General features: G+C 34.2%; 2 protein-coding genes across 2 annotated transcripts; one reads left to right on the forward strand and one right to left on the reverse strand.

Moving 5' to 3' along the window:
• Window positions 1-6,020: 6,020 nt before the first annotated feature.
• On the forward strand, window positions 6,021-8,106 carry LOC131617702 (triacylglycerol lipase 2-like). The gene is made up of 9 exons (XM_058888965.1): window positions 6,021-6,296; window positions 6,412-6,513; window positions 6,594-6,734; window positions 6,827-6,937; window positions 7,037-7,180; window positions 7,301-7,341; window positions 7,433-7,512; window positions 7,592-7,687; window positions 7,776-8,106. The coding sequence occupies exons 1-9, from the start codon at window positions 6,117-6,119 to the stop codon at window positions 8,093-8,095; spliced, it is 1,215 nt and encodes a 404-aa protein (XP_058744948.1). The 5' UTR covers window positions 6,021-6,116; the 3' UTR covers window positions 8,096-8,106.
• Window positions 8,107-9,801: 1,695 nt separating this feature from the next.
• Window positions 9,802-16,189, reverse strand: LOC131621090 (triacylglycerol lipase 2-like). Its single transcript, XM_058892299.1, has 13 exons — window positions 15,964-16,189; window positions 15,821-15,893; window positions 15,664-15,728; window positions 15,308-15,420; window positions 13,831-13,948; window positions 11,549-11,650; window positions 11,323-11,463; window positions 11,119-11,229; window positions 10,879-11,022; window positions 10,749-10,789; window positions 10,549-10,628; window positions 10,349-10,444; window positions 9,802-10,265 (listed from the first exon to the last, which is right to left on the reverse strand). The coding sequence occupies exons 1-13, from the start codon at window positions 16,081-16,083 to the stop codon at window positions 9,946-9,948; spliced, it is 1,524 nt and encodes a 507-aa protein (XP_058748282.1). The 5' UTR covers window positions 16,084-16,189; the 3' UTR covers window positions 9,802-9,945.
• Between the last annotated feature and the right edge of the window lie 183 nt (window positions 16,190-16,372).

Raw genomic sequence — 16,372 nt, forward strand, 5'->3', positions numbered from 1 at the left:
TGTAATGAATCAGATCCCTTATTAGTATTAGAAGGCATTTATATAAGATCTTAGACTTTTAGGGAGTAGCAACTGCTTCTATGAGTGAGGGAGTGGATAGTCAACTCCTATATAAATTTATTTAAAAAATCATGAGGTGTTACAAAAGAGTTAATCGATTAACTATAGTGTGTTAATCTATTATGTAGTGCAAAAATCACTCCTCAAAGTTTAACCAAACTAGTAACCAATTAGGTATGTGCATAAAATATTTTTAGGTGATTTTATAAAATGAGAAAGGCTTAAAAATCATTTGAATATATGGATGAGAGTTTACTTAGGATCTTAGGAGTTACTCTTATACTTTTACAATACACTGTCACTCAGACACATGACAAAGTAAGCTTTCACACTTCCTCTCTTTCACAACCTTGAAGCTTCAAGTTCTCATGCTTAATTCATCATTGATTCAATATTTCATCTAGGACTTGTTTTTTTTAACTGATGCAGCTTTATATAGCTTCTTTGATAGATACTGTCAGAGGTTGCTTGATCAGAGATCCTCAAGGACTCCAACAAACTCCACTTGACATTAGGCGTTGTCATCATCAAAACCATCATGATCATTTGCAGATAGTTGTACCTACAAGAACATAGTTCCACATTCTACCAATTTTTGACGATGACAACGCATCTCTGAGGAAAGTGGATGAACAGACAAGCATAGATAAAAGATTGGACTGGTAAATTACCTCCTTACAAACATAGTGAGTATAGTCTGCTCTTCCTGAGAGCATATTTCTCCCCTATTGGCATTGTCAAAAAAAGAGGAAAACAAAAATAGATAAATAGCACAAGTACATCGACCACATTTAAAAGGAATGTGTTTCCTAATAAAGAGGTGAAAATAGGAACAAAGAGAGGTATAGTTAAGTAGGAAATAATTTTCATTGATGAGAGCCTCATCAACTTTCTTTTGAGAAACAAAAGGCAAACAGTTACATGTCTTACTAAGAAAGTGTCGAGTTGTAACTCCTTTAAAAATATCTCTAATTACATTCTCGATATGATGGACTTTAGCAACCCTTCAATCTTTAGAAAGATCTTGATGAGCTATATTTGCTTCTCCATTTTGAATATATTTAGTTTGAATTTAATTCATTTCTTGATCTTTATCTTCTAGGATAACTGCACGGTAAACAACTTCTACCTCTAACATAGAAGGGGTTAGATCATCAAAGATAACATGTATGAATACTTCTATGGCCAAGTCCTTTATATAATCAAAATTTTGATAGAAAAAAATTGTTTCCAAAATTTAAATGACCTTTCCCATAGAGGAATTACAATATTCTATATTACCTTTATCACACAATTTACTTGATACTAATTAAAATGTGTTGCAATCTTGAAATTCCAAAATAATTCAATAGTATGTCCCCTTGATCTTCGTCCTTTCTAGATTTGGGGTTTACATGTGAATCTCACCCTTGAGGCTTGGATCTGCCACTATTGGGGAACACCTCAGACGTACTTCTTTAAATGATGTTCTTGAATGAGTCATTAAATCTCTTTTTTCAAATGGTAACAATCCTCCATTTGATGACTCTTTATCTTATGATACTTAGAACATCTATTAGGATCAGGCCCCATAATAGCAGACGTGAGAGTTGACAGAGGTGGAAATCCACGAGTGTGCAAGACTTCACACCATATTTTTTCATGGCCAGAGTGCGGCGGTATGAAGTTCTCAGTGGGTCTTTCACCGCGCTTGAAAGTCGCTCGATCTCTTACAAGCGAGGTGTAGTGACTGTTATTGCTTCGATATATCAGGGATGTCGGAAGTTCGTTCCCTGATGTCTTTATCCTTTTTTATGCATTACTCTCCTCGCCTTTAACATAACATTTGGTTTATGCCATGAATTTTGCCGTTGAGGCGAATGACTTTTGGGCGAGGGACTCATTGGAGTGCTCAACCCTCAAACTGTTATAAAATTCCCCTAGAAACAACTCTTTGTTTGGGTATATTGCTTTAATTGTCTCCTCATTAAAACTATCAAGATACCCTCTCTATGACTATGAGGACCCTTAGAGAATGTTGAACACACTTGTGGTTGATACCTTTAGGTGCTTGCTCGCCGAAAACTGGTGGGTTAATTTCTTCACAAGATTCTGATAACTAGGAATTGACAATGTGGCTAGTTCATCTTCCACCTTAGTGCAACATCCTTGAAGGTTCTAGAGAGTATCTTTCACTTCAAGAAGTCATTGGGCAGCAATGGTAACCATGTAGGTGTTGAAGGAGGTGACATGCCTCCTTAAACACCCCATAATTTTTTTTATTTAATTTAATTAATTTTTTATTAAATATTAGAATTAATTGAATTATTTGAGAAATATGGATTAATGAGGCTAATGGACCAGTGTCGCAAGTAGCAATTGGGGGGTGTGTCAGTTGCAAAGCCTTTTTCTAAACTAAGGTTATATTTTTCATAAAATAGAAAAGAGGGAGATTTTGGTGAAAAGAGAACCAAAAAGGAGAAGAGAAGATTGAACGTGAAATTGGGCGAAGAGCAAGAGCATCCAAGAATTTGACATCGAGGTAAAGGGGGATTCTTCTCATTAACCTCTATTATGGGTATTATGAATGATTCGATTGAGTTCGTATGTTAGGACTCTGAATTGGGTTATATGTCGGTGTTTGGGGTTTTGGGGTTTTGTTGAATTTAGGTTCAATTTATGATGTTTGATGTTGGATATTGATGTTAGGACATGTTAGAAGTATGTGTAAATTTGCATTTTCGTGCTGTGATGAGATTTTGGACATTTTGGTATGATTGGGTTCGCACTTGGGATGAATGAAGTGCTGCAGAAAAGTGATTTTTCTGCTATATCAGTAATGTAACCGGTTACATGAGGGAGGTAACCGATTACATGGTCTCAAATAGGCGAAGAACTGCATTTCGCGATGATGTAACCTGTTACATCATTCAGGTAACCGGTTACCACTGAGCGAAATTGAAAAATAAAGGTTAGTGTCAGTGATGTAACCGGTTACATCATTTAGGTAACCGGTTACCACTGAAGCTTTTTGAAAAATATTTATTTTAAATGTCCGTAACTTTTGAACCGTTAATTCTTTTTGTACGCCGTTTTCGAGGACCTGATAGATGAATTAATTCCCTAATTTATGATGTATATTAGGGGATTATAACTTAAAAATCATTTTGTTGGTTTTTGCGAATTGGTATTTGGTAGTAGATTGAGTAATGGTATGAACATGCTATGCGGTGTTTTAGCTGGTACGATTGCTGAGATGATAATATATTGTTGTGTTAAATGTATTATGTTGTGGTGAATATCAAATGGTTGTGATATTATTATGCTTGTATGTTGTGACATGAGTGATTATGAATTGTTGGTGGATGTTAATGATGAGCATGTCGTGGTTGATGCATGCATTTCTTAATCATGTTGTGGGATGTATCCCTTATGGTGGTGGGACAGCGGTAGCTAATTCCCATCGTGTGGAATTAGTGAGAGAAGTAGCCGAATCTTTATGGTGGTGGATCGGTGAGATGGGTTATCCCATGTTTGGTACCACATGCATTTAGTTGCATTGCATTAGGTTGTTGTGTATAATTGTAACATGAATGGGAGTTGTCCAATGTTATAATTGTGTGTATTCTGATATGAACGACTATATTTGATGAATGTTGCTATATTATCTGAATATAATTGATTTGGGTGAATAATGTAGGGATGAAGTTGTATTGTTTATATTCCTATAACATTTGTTAATGCGAATGAAACTCACCCTTACTGTTGTTATTTTTTCAGAGTAAGGAGTAGCTTGTGTACTTGGTGAGGATTAACTCGTCAAGTAGTTCGTTAGAGTCAGTGCGTCTGTGTCATGCTCTAGTCGTGTAACACTGGGAACGTTATTTTAGAATTGGCTGATAAACTCCTGTTTTGTTTATGGTTTATGGTTGAATTATGAGTCTCCGACTCCAGATGTTTGATTATTCAGTTGTTAAGAATATTCCGCTGTGTTAACATGCTACCTGAATAATTTTTGGTTTATCGTTCCTTTATGGCATGACATGAATATTTGTTTATTTTATTGGAGTTGTAATACCTTTTTTCATGTTTTACTCTGATTTTTGTTAAAATTTCCGCGGGGTTTAGAAGGGTGTTACACCTCCGAGAGTCGCTCCTTTCGTCAAATTATTTCTGTGAGAGGAGTTTGAAATTTTCTAGCATGGGGTTCCCCAAATTTCTTCCGAAAGAGGCTGGGGTTCCGGGACTTCAATTTCCTCAAGAAATTCGACCTTCTGTTGTGGCCGCATAATTCTTCCATAACAACTTGTATTTCTACTATGACATGGTAACCGTTGCCAGAGCTACTACTGACAGATGTGGCACCTTGTGTCTGCACCATCTTGGGGACGGCGGTTAAAACGATTTGTGACGATAATGTAGGTATGGACCAGATTAGTTTTACAAGGGCCCCATGGTGGATTTCGATTGTATTTGCTAAAGAACGATATTTGGGAGGAATAATCTACTCACGTAGGGAGTGCATGATATTTTAAGTTTTCCTCCGAATTAGTGGATATTTTTCCCAATTATGGAATTGGGATATGTATAGAGACTCCTTGAGCCTGAAATAGACAGCTAGAAACTGGTTTCCTTATTTCCACGAACAGAAACGTGGAACAGAGAACACTCATTTTCCCTCAAATTGTGGGAGAGAAGGTTTTCCTCATTCATTGGTATTTCTAGGCCGCTACTTCCCAGACACCTCATAGACCACATAAGTTATTTGGACAAATTAAAGATTTCAAACTCAAGCTCAATCAGGAAACGAACACAACTTCGGGTGCTTCGGGAAACTCACTCTACTTTGGCGCTTGCCCGACATTACTTGGTTCGGGGCGTTCCATCATGGACCATTCCCTTTTTGAGCCCAATAGAATTATCCCAGCCCACAATTGCCTATCAATTACATGTTTAACATCATAGACAAAACTAAAATAAATAAAAAAACAACTTTATTTTTCTATAAATCTGCCGCATTCAATTTCTTTTGCATTTTGTTGGTCTTTGAATTTTCTAACACTTCGATCGTAATTGCAACAACATCCACAACATAGTTTTTACACTCATTATAGTCTTGGTTCCCATCTTGATGATTGTTCTCATCACCGTGATCATTCACACCATAGTCCACATATTCATCTCATATAAATACATATAAATAGGTCATATAATATTCTATATAATAGCATCAATAATCACCATTGATTTCATACAAGCACGACAATAACACAACCTTTTGCGAAAAATTAGTGACAAAAACGTTTATGAGAGTCATTATTTAATAAAAATATTTAAAGAATAAAAGATAAAAGTAAAGATATTTGGAGGGACTAAAAACATACTTATGTGATTAAAAAATTTATGAGGTAAGTGACATGTACACACAAAACCCCCCTTAAGTAACAAAATGGAGGACTTCAATTGTGGAATTTCTAAAAAAAGTAAAAAATAAAATAAAATCTTTTTACCTTAAATGTGAAACATGGAAAACAAAGAAAAATGTTCAAAAATATATGTTGAGTAACACTTTCTTAACAAAGGCTACCAATTTCATAAAATTTGGAGTTTATTTGTTAACTTTAAGCCATAGTACATTAACAAACTCCATGCTTCTATGATAAGAAAAGCCTCTAGCCTAAGTTTCTAACGCCTTATTTGGATACAAGGTTTTGTTTGGTCTGTGAAACAAAAAAAGGAACTACTAAACAACATTTTCTACTAGGCACATGTTTTGGCTTTTCATAGGTCACCTCTCAAATTCATAACCATCCACACATTTCATGTTAAGCTAAGGAATCATGTCACCAAAATCCAAAAATCTTACTAGTAATTTAATAGTATCCAATGATTGACCCCACATTTGCATTTTTTTAAGCTACTATGTCCAATCTATTGACAAAAGGGTGGTTCAGAAGCCATCATGTGAATAGCTTTTTTAACTTTTTTTTATCTTTCCCTTCTTGTGTTTTTATTCTCTTTTCTTTTCATATAAATAATGTATGAATTAGGGAGATTAATTCATCAAAAAATAGAAAATGGCTGAGATTTCACTCTCAATAACACTTATGATTCTCTTTTGTGGTTTAAGTACTCTTGCATCAAGAACTAAAATATTACCCCTCAGAAGAACTATTACTGCATTGGCACCAGAACTCAATGATGGTGTTTGCTCATCACTAGTGAAGACACAAGGCTATGCTTGTGAAGAACACTTGGTATGTACTGTTCAACATTGCTTTCATCTCTTTCTGTTTTTTATTAGAAATTTGCAAGTTTTTGAGCAAAAAAGTAGCTTCTAACTAGGTTCTATGTGTATGTAATTGTTTATAGGTGACAACAAAAGATGGTTATGTTCTCAACATGCAGAGAATTCTACCAAGGGGAAAACCTGGAAGTAACATACCAGTTGTGCTACAGCATGGACTATTCATGGTTGCTAACAAACTTTGTTTTTTTTAATGATTTTTGTTTTTGATGTTGGAAATTAATGTAATGTTTAATGGTTTTTGTAGGATGGTGTGACATGGTTATTGCTACCACCAAGCCAATCTCTTGCATTCCTTTTGGCAGATAATGGTTTTGACGTTTGGATTGCTAACTCGCGCGGAACTAAATATAGTCATCAACATACATCCTTTTCTAGTAACAGCTCAGTTAGTCCTCGAAATTGAAAATTTTCAATCACATTAGCACTTTTAAGTAAACCAATTTGAGTCCATTGCTTATATGAGGTGTCCATTTTTAGGATTATTGGAATTGGTCATGGGATGAATTAGTAGCATATGATCTTCCAGCGACATTTGAGTATGTGCATGATCAAACTGGACAAAAACTACACTATGTTGGTCACTCACAGGTGATTGTTTCATTGGTGAATTTTTCATGTTTTCATAGCTCCATATGTATAATTCAATGTGATATTAAAGAATGAAGATTTTTGGATTGTTTTTTGTAGGGAACTTTGGTTGCATTGGCTGCTTTTTCCAAAGATCAACAACTGGACAAGTTGAGATCAGCTGCCTTGCTTTGTCCAATTGCTTATGTTGGTCAGATGACCTCACCATTAGCTAAAAAGGCTGCTGATAATTTCATCGCAGAGGTAACCGTTGTTAATCATAGATACATTGTTTCATTTACACCAAAAATAAAGAAAATAGATATGATTGTTACTCAAAATTCAAAATACTAACATTGAAAATATGTGATTCTTTCTCAACAGACGCTATACAAGTTGGGAATTTTCGAATTTAGTCTGAAAGGGTAAGTATAATAAGACTAATCTTATGATTCTGATTATTCATGAGTTCAGAAATATCGGCTTGACTCCATATTTTCTGTAATGTTTGAATAGGGGATCTGTTGTAAAGTTTCTTAAGGACATGTGCGCGGGAACTTCTATCGACTGCACCAACTTGTTTACATCTTTCACAGGTTTTATGCATTTTCCAATTTAGAAAAAGGTCCTTTTTAACAGTTATCGCGTATATTGATATTATCATCGTGCTTTCAGGTCCAAATTGCTGCGTAAACCCTTTGATGATGAATACGTTTTTGGATCACGAGCCTCAGCCAACAGCGACAAAGAACATGATTCATCTATCTCAGAGTATGTGGTTCTATTTTCCTAAATTCTAGAAGAGTTGCTTGTTTTATAAGAAAGGAATTGAATTTGAACTCTATGAATATTATGACAGTGATCAGAGAAGGAACCGTATCAATGTTTGATTATGAGAACCAAGACGAGAATATTCGACACTATGGACAGTCCACTCCACCGATATACGACATGACAAGACTTCCGAATGAGCTTCCTCTTTTTGTTAGTTATGGAGGTGCTGATGCTCTTTCTGATGTGAAAGATGTACAACTTCTGTTAGAAAGTGTGAAAGATCATGATGCAGATAAACTTGTAGTTCAGTATAGAAATGATTATGCACATGCAGATTTTGTTATGGGACAAAATGCTAAACAAGATGTATACGAACCTCTCATTTCTTTCTTTAAGCTTCAGTGATATTTAAAGAATATATAGTAACACTACACACCTTATAGGATTTTTTGAAATTACTTTGTTTCCATGTAAAACAAATTCTTAGTACAGAAATTTCAGAAAATGTAAGCATACAGAAGATATTTTTAATAATGGAAATTCCTATACACTTTTCGGTTTTGTGGACTTCCTCAGTTAAATTCCAAAACTTCCAAAGATGTAATTGCTAGATTATAACTCATAACCATGAGATATCCTTGAGGAATTCATGTCTCATGTCATGGGACGAATCCTATGGATCACAACTGTGCATACAGCACTTAACTGAATTGAGCATTTCATGAAATAGCTTTCGGACAGAATAGATTGATGATTAAGAGTTTATTTATCTTTGTTTCAGCCAAACAGAATGACTTCAAATCAAAGCTACAATCCATTCCAGGAAGAATGAACCTGTCTGGCATCATCAAACCTTGTCTCCAAGGAAGTTACAATCATAACGAGCTCCTTTACCTAATCATGATAATTAAATTCCAGCTTATTACGAGAGAAATAATGAGATGCAACATGAGGAACATGATCATCAAGATATGCAACATGAGGATCAAGATCATCATAAACAGAATGAGGATCAAGATCATCATAAACAGAATGAGGATCAAACTCATCATGAGATAAATATAAAGATCATGAAATGCAGCACGAGGAACAATGTTAGAAAGATATGCAGTTTGAGGACCAAGTACATCAAAATTTTAAGGATCAAACTCATTAGGATTCTTCAAATAATTCCTATTTACATCAATAGGATGATATCAAATTTTCAAGTGATAATGCGATTGTTGAGCATAGATCAATAAATGACTAATCACGTAATATATCCAATCACATAATCCCCAAGACTCACATGTATCAAGAGATTTTCTTCAAATAACAATCATGAAACTAGTGTTGATTATGGAAGTCAAGGCAATCTGAAAGATATCTAAAATCTCAAGGTGGTGGTTCAAAAAGATATCAATAAAATAACTAACTTAATGGAAAATCTCAATGTGAAAGATAGAGTTAGAACTCCTTTGGGTAGTAGCTCGCATCCATTGAATCAAAGAAGTAGATATCTAAATTTTTCATTGCATGGAGAAACTAACATATTTATACTTGAAAATGGTCTTACGGGTACACACTCCTTAAATACTTAAAGTACAGAAGTGTGTTATTGTCGCGCCAAACCAGAAAATGAACTGTTAACTGAAATCCTATATCATCTTTAGGAATATGATAGAATTCAGTATGGAACTTATTGTATTTCCCTTGAATTTATTTGTTGAAACAATTACATGGGTATATATAGTATGTGCAGGCTGTACATATCAGGCTAAAAAAGCAAAATCAATCACAATCAATTAGCATCAATCATGATACTTTATTACTCCCCATCAAGTTGGAGACCGATGATTGTGAACTCCCAACTTGCCTTGCAAGTCATGAAACAGTTTCCTTCCTAAGGACTTGGTAAAGATATCGGCATTGTTGTTTTGTTGGTATGTAAGAAGTGGAAATGGTCATGGACTGTATGTGTTCGCGAATGAAATGACATTCCACTTCGATGTGTTTTGTCCTTTTGCGGTAGACCGGATTGGCAGCAAGATGCAATGCAGAAAGACGCAAAACAAATGGTGAACCGTTGGAAGTCTTGAAACTCTACTGAGGATATCCACAAAACAGAAAAGTATATAAGAATTTCCTTTATTAACAATATCTTCTGTATCCTTACATTCTCTGAGATTTCAATATACTATGAGTATCTTCAACATGGAAAAAGTAATTCCAAAAAATTCTATAAGGTGTGTAGTGTACTATATATTCCTTAAATATCACTGAAGCTTAAAGAAAGATATGAGAGGTTCATATACATCTTGTTTAGCATTTTGTCCCATAACAAAATCTGCATGCGCATAATCATTTCTATACTGAACCACAAGCTTATCTGCATCATGATCTTTCACACTTTCTAACAGAAGTTGCACGTCTTTAACATCAGAAAGCGCATCAGCACCTCCATAACTAACAAAAAGAGGAAGCTCTTTCGGAAGTCTTGTCATGTCGTATATTGGTGGAGTTGATTGTCCATAGTGTTTCATATTCTCGTCTTGGTTCTCATAATCAAACATTGATACGGTTCCTTCTCTGATCACTGTCATAATATTCATAGAGTTCAAATTCAATTCACATTGTTGTCATGTATGATATTTGAATTAGGAAAATAGGACTACTTACTCTGAGATAAATGGATCACGTTCTTCGTTGCTGATGGCTGAGGCTCGTGATCCAAAAAGGTGTTTATCAACGAAGAGTTTACGCAGCAATTCGGACCTGAAAGTATAATAATAATATCAATGTAGGTGATATGATGACAAAATAAACTTTAGCAAGAAACCTAATGAGTGTCTATTGATAAATTGGAAGATGCATAAAACCTGTGAAAGATGTAAACAAGTTGCTGCAGTCGATGGAAGTTCCCGTACACATGTCCTTAAGAAACTTTACGACAGATCCCCTATTCAAACATTAAAGAAGAGATGGATTCAAGCCGATATTTCTGAACTCACGATTAATCAGCATCATAAGACTAGTCACATATTTGTTTAATGTGTCACGGAAAATAATAAGTACTTACCCTCTCAGACTAAATTCGAAAACTCCCAACTTGTACAGTGTCTGTTGAGAAAGAACCACGTATATTCGATGTTAGTATTTTGAATTTTGAGTACCAATCATATCTATTTTCTTTGATTAACAACAGTTACCTCTGCAATGAAATTATCGGCGGCCTTTTTAGCTACTTGTGAGGTCATCTGACCAACATAAGCAATTGGACAAAGCAAGGCAGCTGATCTCAACTTGTCCAGTTGTTGATCTTTCGAAAAAGCAGCCAATGCAACCAAAGTTCCCTACATAAGATAATCCAAAAAACTTCATTCTTTAATATCACATTGAATTATACATATGGAGATGCGAAAACATGAAAGAATTAACCAATGAGTCACCTGTGAGTGACCAACATAGTGTAGCTTTTGTCGAGTTTGATCATGGACATACTGGAATGTTGCAGGAAGATCATATGCAACTAATTCATCCCATGACCAATTCCAATAATCCTAAACAACGGAAACCTCATATAAGCAATGTACTCAAATTGGCCTACTTAAAAGTGCTAAGGTGATCAGAAATTTTCAATTTCAAGGACTAACCGAGCTGTTACTAGAAAAGGATGTATGTTGATAACTATATTTGGTTCCGCGCGAGTTAGCAATCCAAACGTCAAAACCATTATCCGCCAAAAGGAATGCAAGAGATTGACTTGGTGGTAGCAATAACCATGTCACACCATCCTATAAAAAACATATAACATTACATCAATTTCCAACATCAACAACAACAAAAAATCATGATAAAAAAACTAAGATTCTTAGTAACCATGAATAGTCCATGCTGTAGCACAACTGGTATGTCATTTCCAGGTTTCCCTCTTGGTAGAATTCTCTGCATGTTGAGAACATAACCATCTTCTGTTGTCACCTATAAACAATTACATACACATAGAACCTAGTTAGAAGCTACTAAATTTCTCTAAAAGTTGGTGATTTCTAATTAAAAAAAAAAAACAGAAAGAGAAGAAAGTAATGTTGAACAGTACATACCAAGTGTTCTTCACAAGCATAGCCTTGTGTCTTCACTAGTGATGAGCAAACACCATCATTAAGTTCTGGTGCCAATGCAGTAATAGTTCTTCTGAGGGGTAATATTTTAGTTCTTGATGCAAGAGTTAAACCACAGAAGAGAATCACAAGTGTTATTGAGAATGAAATCTTAGCCATTTTCTATTTTTTGATGAATTATTCTTCCTAATTCAGACAGTATTTATATGAAGAGAAAACAGAATAATAACAAAGGAAGGAAAAAATAAAAATAAAGTTAAAAAAGTTATTCACATGAGGAGTTTTGAACCACCTTTTTGTCAATAGATTGGACATATAGTGGCTTAGAAAAATGCATTTGTGGGGTCATCATTGTCGGATACTATTAAACTAATAAGAGTTTTGGATTTTGGTGACATGATTTCTTAGCTTAACATGAAATGTGTGGATGGTTATGAATTTGAGAGGTGACCTATGACCATACAAATGTGGTGCATATAAAAAGCCAAAACATGTACCATGAAGAAAATGTTGTGTAATAGTTCCTTTTTTTATCACAAACCAAACAAGGCCTTGTATTGGAAACTTAAACTAGAGGCTTTTCTTATCATAGAAGCATGAGTTTGTACATGTACTATGGCTTAAGCTTAACAAATACTTAAACTTCAAATTTTATGCAATTGGTAGCCTCTGTTAAGAAAGTGTAACATACAAAAAATTTGACATTCTTCAATGATTTAAATAATGGTTAATTTAGTTTTAAATAATATTATTACTTTCAGTTATTATGTAACTTTTTGTGATTAGCTTTATACATCTTGCGTTAAAAATATATATTATACACCTCCTTAATCTTTTTACCTATACTATAACTTATATCAGGTGGTAAACATAACCAATGACACTTGACAATACTAGATCAAAATGCACAACATGATGTGTAGTTGGAATGAGTGAATTAAAAGGTTCTAATAAAAAGGTCAAAAGTTCATTCTCCACCCTCAACCTGATACAAATGATTTCCACTTAAAAAAAATAAAAAATGCATAACTTTAAGAACTCACAAACACCTATAAAAAAAAGTTTCAAACATTCAAATAAATGGTAAAGATTTTGTTGTAAAAACATAAAGTTCTAAACCTTCATCAATTATTTCCACTATTGGATTCATTATATCAATCTAATCCAATGATTATAGTGTAGAACAAAATTTGATAATCAACATCCTTGCTCTTTAATTGAGCATTTCACTTTATTTGAGACTAATAAAATAAGGGAAATGCTAACCAGTGCCCTCAGGGCAATGGTTAAGGCTTTTAAAATAGTAAATTTATCTTTAATTAAGCATTTCACTTTATTTGAGACCAATAAAATAAGGGAAATACTAACCAGTGCCCTCAGGGTTATGGTTAAGGCTTTTAAAATAGTAAATTTATCTCGATAATCTGCATATCTAATGCCTTAAAAATTGAAATGTTAAATTTTCTATAAAATATTTTCTTTTTTTGGAATGCTTAACCATTGCCCTGAAGGCACTGGTTAGCAAGACCCATAAACTAAATAACCGATTGCAGAGGCGTAAATTTGAACTCATGTCATAGTTATACAACTTAACCATAAAAAAGAATAACATCAAATGTATTTTGTTTTACCAAAGAAGAATCACTCCATTTCATTCACATTCACAATATAAGAGCTTATACATATAAAGTAGTGAAAACAAAATTGTTATTCCAACAATTTTAAAATTGATGAAAGTTGAATCAGCAAAACTGAAAATTGTGAGTTCTTTTTGTCAGACCCCAAAAGTAATATATGTGTATTTCCTACGTTGTAAATTTAATAATCAAAATAACGCAGCAGTATCTAGACACTTATCACATGAAGGATGAAGAATATGCAGGCCAAAAAAATGTTGGAAGGCTAATCAATGCATAAATTCTAATGGGATTTTCTAGCAATGTGCGTGGAGGATGCGTCCTTTATTATTGTTTCAGATGTTTTCACTGCAGTATCTTGCACTTTGGATCTTCTAGGGAACTGGAATTTCCACCCTTTAGCTTTTATATTCCCGAGCATTTGCCATCTTCTAGGTTTAATCTGTCCTAGCAATTTCATCTGTTCCTTTCTGAACTTCTTTGTTGTGTACCAGCTTCCACCTCTCCATCCCAAGCCATACCTGGATATCAGCAAAAAGTTAAAATTTAAGAGTAAATGGAAACTAAAACAATTGAATTAATTGATTGCAAAATACCAACACTCAATACACTAAATATGCAAATGTGATACTCATATCCGAGACTCTAACATCTAGTCGGCATGATATATAATTTGAAAATTTTCCTTCTACTCATTAAATCATTTTGTGCACATGCATTGTGAGACTGTCTCTTTTATGTGTTTATTAAACATGTTTTGGAGCCAGGATGAAAATATAATCACTTAAAATTGACCTTCAGTACATACTTATAGTTATAGGAAAACTACTTGCATTCTCGCACTAGTCATGACCCCTTAAACACATACTTTTCATTGCTCAAATATTAGCAATGCAAACTTCTTCCTTTTATAATGCCTTCCACAGCATTTCTCTAGGTACTCTATCGTATTCTTTTCTAAATCAATAAAAACCATGTGTAGGTCTTTATAATTCCTAACCCTACAATATCTCTCCATCGGTGTTTGTGGCTAGTACATAGCATCCGTAGTTGGTTTACACAACATAAAACAAATTGAATTTTATGATGTGGAGATCTTGCTTTAATATTGATACTTGTATGCAAGTTCTCCGGAAAAATGCAATCAATATTCTTTCTAGTCATACTTTCAACTACCATAATGATAAAAGTCATAAAACTAAATGATACAACATCAACAACTAAGTCTTATCCCACTAAGTGGGGTCGGCTACATGGAACAACTTTCGTCACAATGTTCTATCTAGGACCATGCTTCTATCCAAATTGTCAATCTCGAGATCTTTCTTTATAACTTCTCTTATAGTCTTTCTAGGTCTTCTTCTTCCTCTTCCTCTAATTGTTTGACTTCTCTCCATATGATATACTCTCCTTACCACAGAATCTACAGGTCTTCTCTCTATATGCTCAAACCACCTAAGTCTATTTTCCACCATCTTCTCAACTATAGGTGCTACCCCAACACCCTCTCTAATATTTTCATTTCTAATCCTATCATGTCTAGTCTTACCACACATTCAACGCAACATCTTCATCTCTTCAACACATCTAGTCATAAAACTAAATGATACCATATAAAAATCATAAATGGACACATCAAAAACTAAACAACAGATTAGCAGATTGTAATAGCCAAGAGTGACATGATGTTAAGGAAAAATTCACAAAGTCCCTAAGGAGTAGCTCAACGGAAAGACCTGGGACACCAGAGATTCAGGGTTCAATCCCTCCGACTAACAAACCCCCCTCCCCCTAACAAATTAACCGCTAACAACTTAGCTATAATAACGATCAATTTACATAGTTAAGCACAAGGATCACTAAAAGAAAACAAAACAAACCCTATAAGTAAAGCCGTTCCAGCAGTGGCTGCACAAGCAGGAATACTACAACCTCCCGGACGACCAACAATATCTTTGATTTCAGAATGTTGAAGATTCACATTGCTTTTCATCTAGCAATAAACAAAAACAAAATATAGGTAATCAAAGCAAGTAAAACCAAACACCTCTGTCGGAGTGACACACCTCTGGAAAAAGATGTGTATGTGGCAGTGTCCAAAACCGACACCGACACTTGTGATAACATTAAAAATATTTATTTTTTCAAATTATTTTCGTTGTCAGTGTCGTGATTCTGGTGTCTATTGCCAAAAACAGTATTAAAAAAAACGAATAAAAAATAAATACATATATACAGCATGTTCAATGGATTGAAGCCTTTCATCAACTCTGGTATCATGTACATGACGCAACGAATAACCTAAAATTCGAAACAAAAATAAAAAAATTAAATTAAAAATACAAATATAAGCATGTAATAATATAATCAAATTAGGTTATGAGAGAACAAACCTAGGAAAGCAGTTGCGACGGAAGCAATGGAAGTTCCGACGGTGAAAACAACTCGGTGTCTCTCAAACGTATCCTGTAACAGAAAATGATGAGAGAGAAAGTGATGAGAGAGAGAGAGGAAGAAGAAGAATGAAGGAACGAACCTTGGTGGAGAAGTAGGTTTCTTGAATTGCGGCCCATGAATTGAGAGATTTGCGTTTTAGGTTTGCAGCGGAAGCTGAATTTGAGATTGATCTCAATCTCAAATTCCTTAGGCGCTGCATAATGCATTATACTGCGTTTTTTCAAAGGAAAAATAAATAAGCTTTTCAGTTTGTTTTTGCTTTTCGCCCAATCAATCAATATTGAATTGGAGATATGGAAAATCAGAAAATAAAAATAGGACTACAATTTTACGTTTGTCACTTGAATTGGATTTTTTTAGCTTGACTTGAAATTATAATTTTTTGTTTTTAATTATTTTTAATTTCATATAACGTTTTTTATTTTAATTTTATTAAATAATTAAATTTTAGAGAAACTTTTAATCTACCTCACGGGTTCTTCCTAAAA

Source organism: Vicia villosa, linkage group LG7 (assembly GCF_029867415.1).
Source record: "Vicia villosa cultivar HV-30 ecotype Madison, WI linkage group LG7, Vvil1.0, whole genome shotgun sequence".
In the NCBI taxonomy this organism is placed as follows: domain Eukaryota; kingdom Viridiplantae; phylum Streptophyta; class Magnoliopsida; order Fabales; family Fabaceae; genus Vicia; species Vicia villosa.

Excerpts from the sequence above, each read along its gene's own strand:
- LOC131617702 (XM_058888965.1), top strand. The coding sequence starts at position 6,117 with ATGGCTGAGATTTCACTCTCAATAACACTTATGATTCTCTTTTGTGGT. Across the intron at positions 6,735-6,826 it reads CCTTTTCTAGTAACAGCTCA|GATTATTGGAATTGGTCATG; the intron begins GTTAGTCCTCGA and ends GTCCATTTTTAG. Across the intron at positions 6,938-7,036 it reads ACTATGTTGGTCACTCACAG|GGAACTTTGGTTGCATTGGC; the intron begins GTGATTGTTTCA and ends TGTTTTTTGTAG.
- LOC131621090 (XM_058892299.1), bottom strand. The coding sequence starts at position 16,083 with ATGCAGCGCCTAAGGAATTTGAGATTGAGATCAATCTCAAATTCAGCT. Across the intron at positions 15,894-15,963 it reads AAACCTACTTCTCCACCAAG|GATACGTTTGAGAGACACCG; the intron begins GTTCGTTCCTTC and ends TTTCTGTTACAG. Across the intron at positions 11,230-11,322 it reads CCTTTTCTAGTAACAGCTCG|GATTATTGGAATTGGTCATG; the intron begins GTTAGTCCTTGA and ends TCCGTTGTTTAG.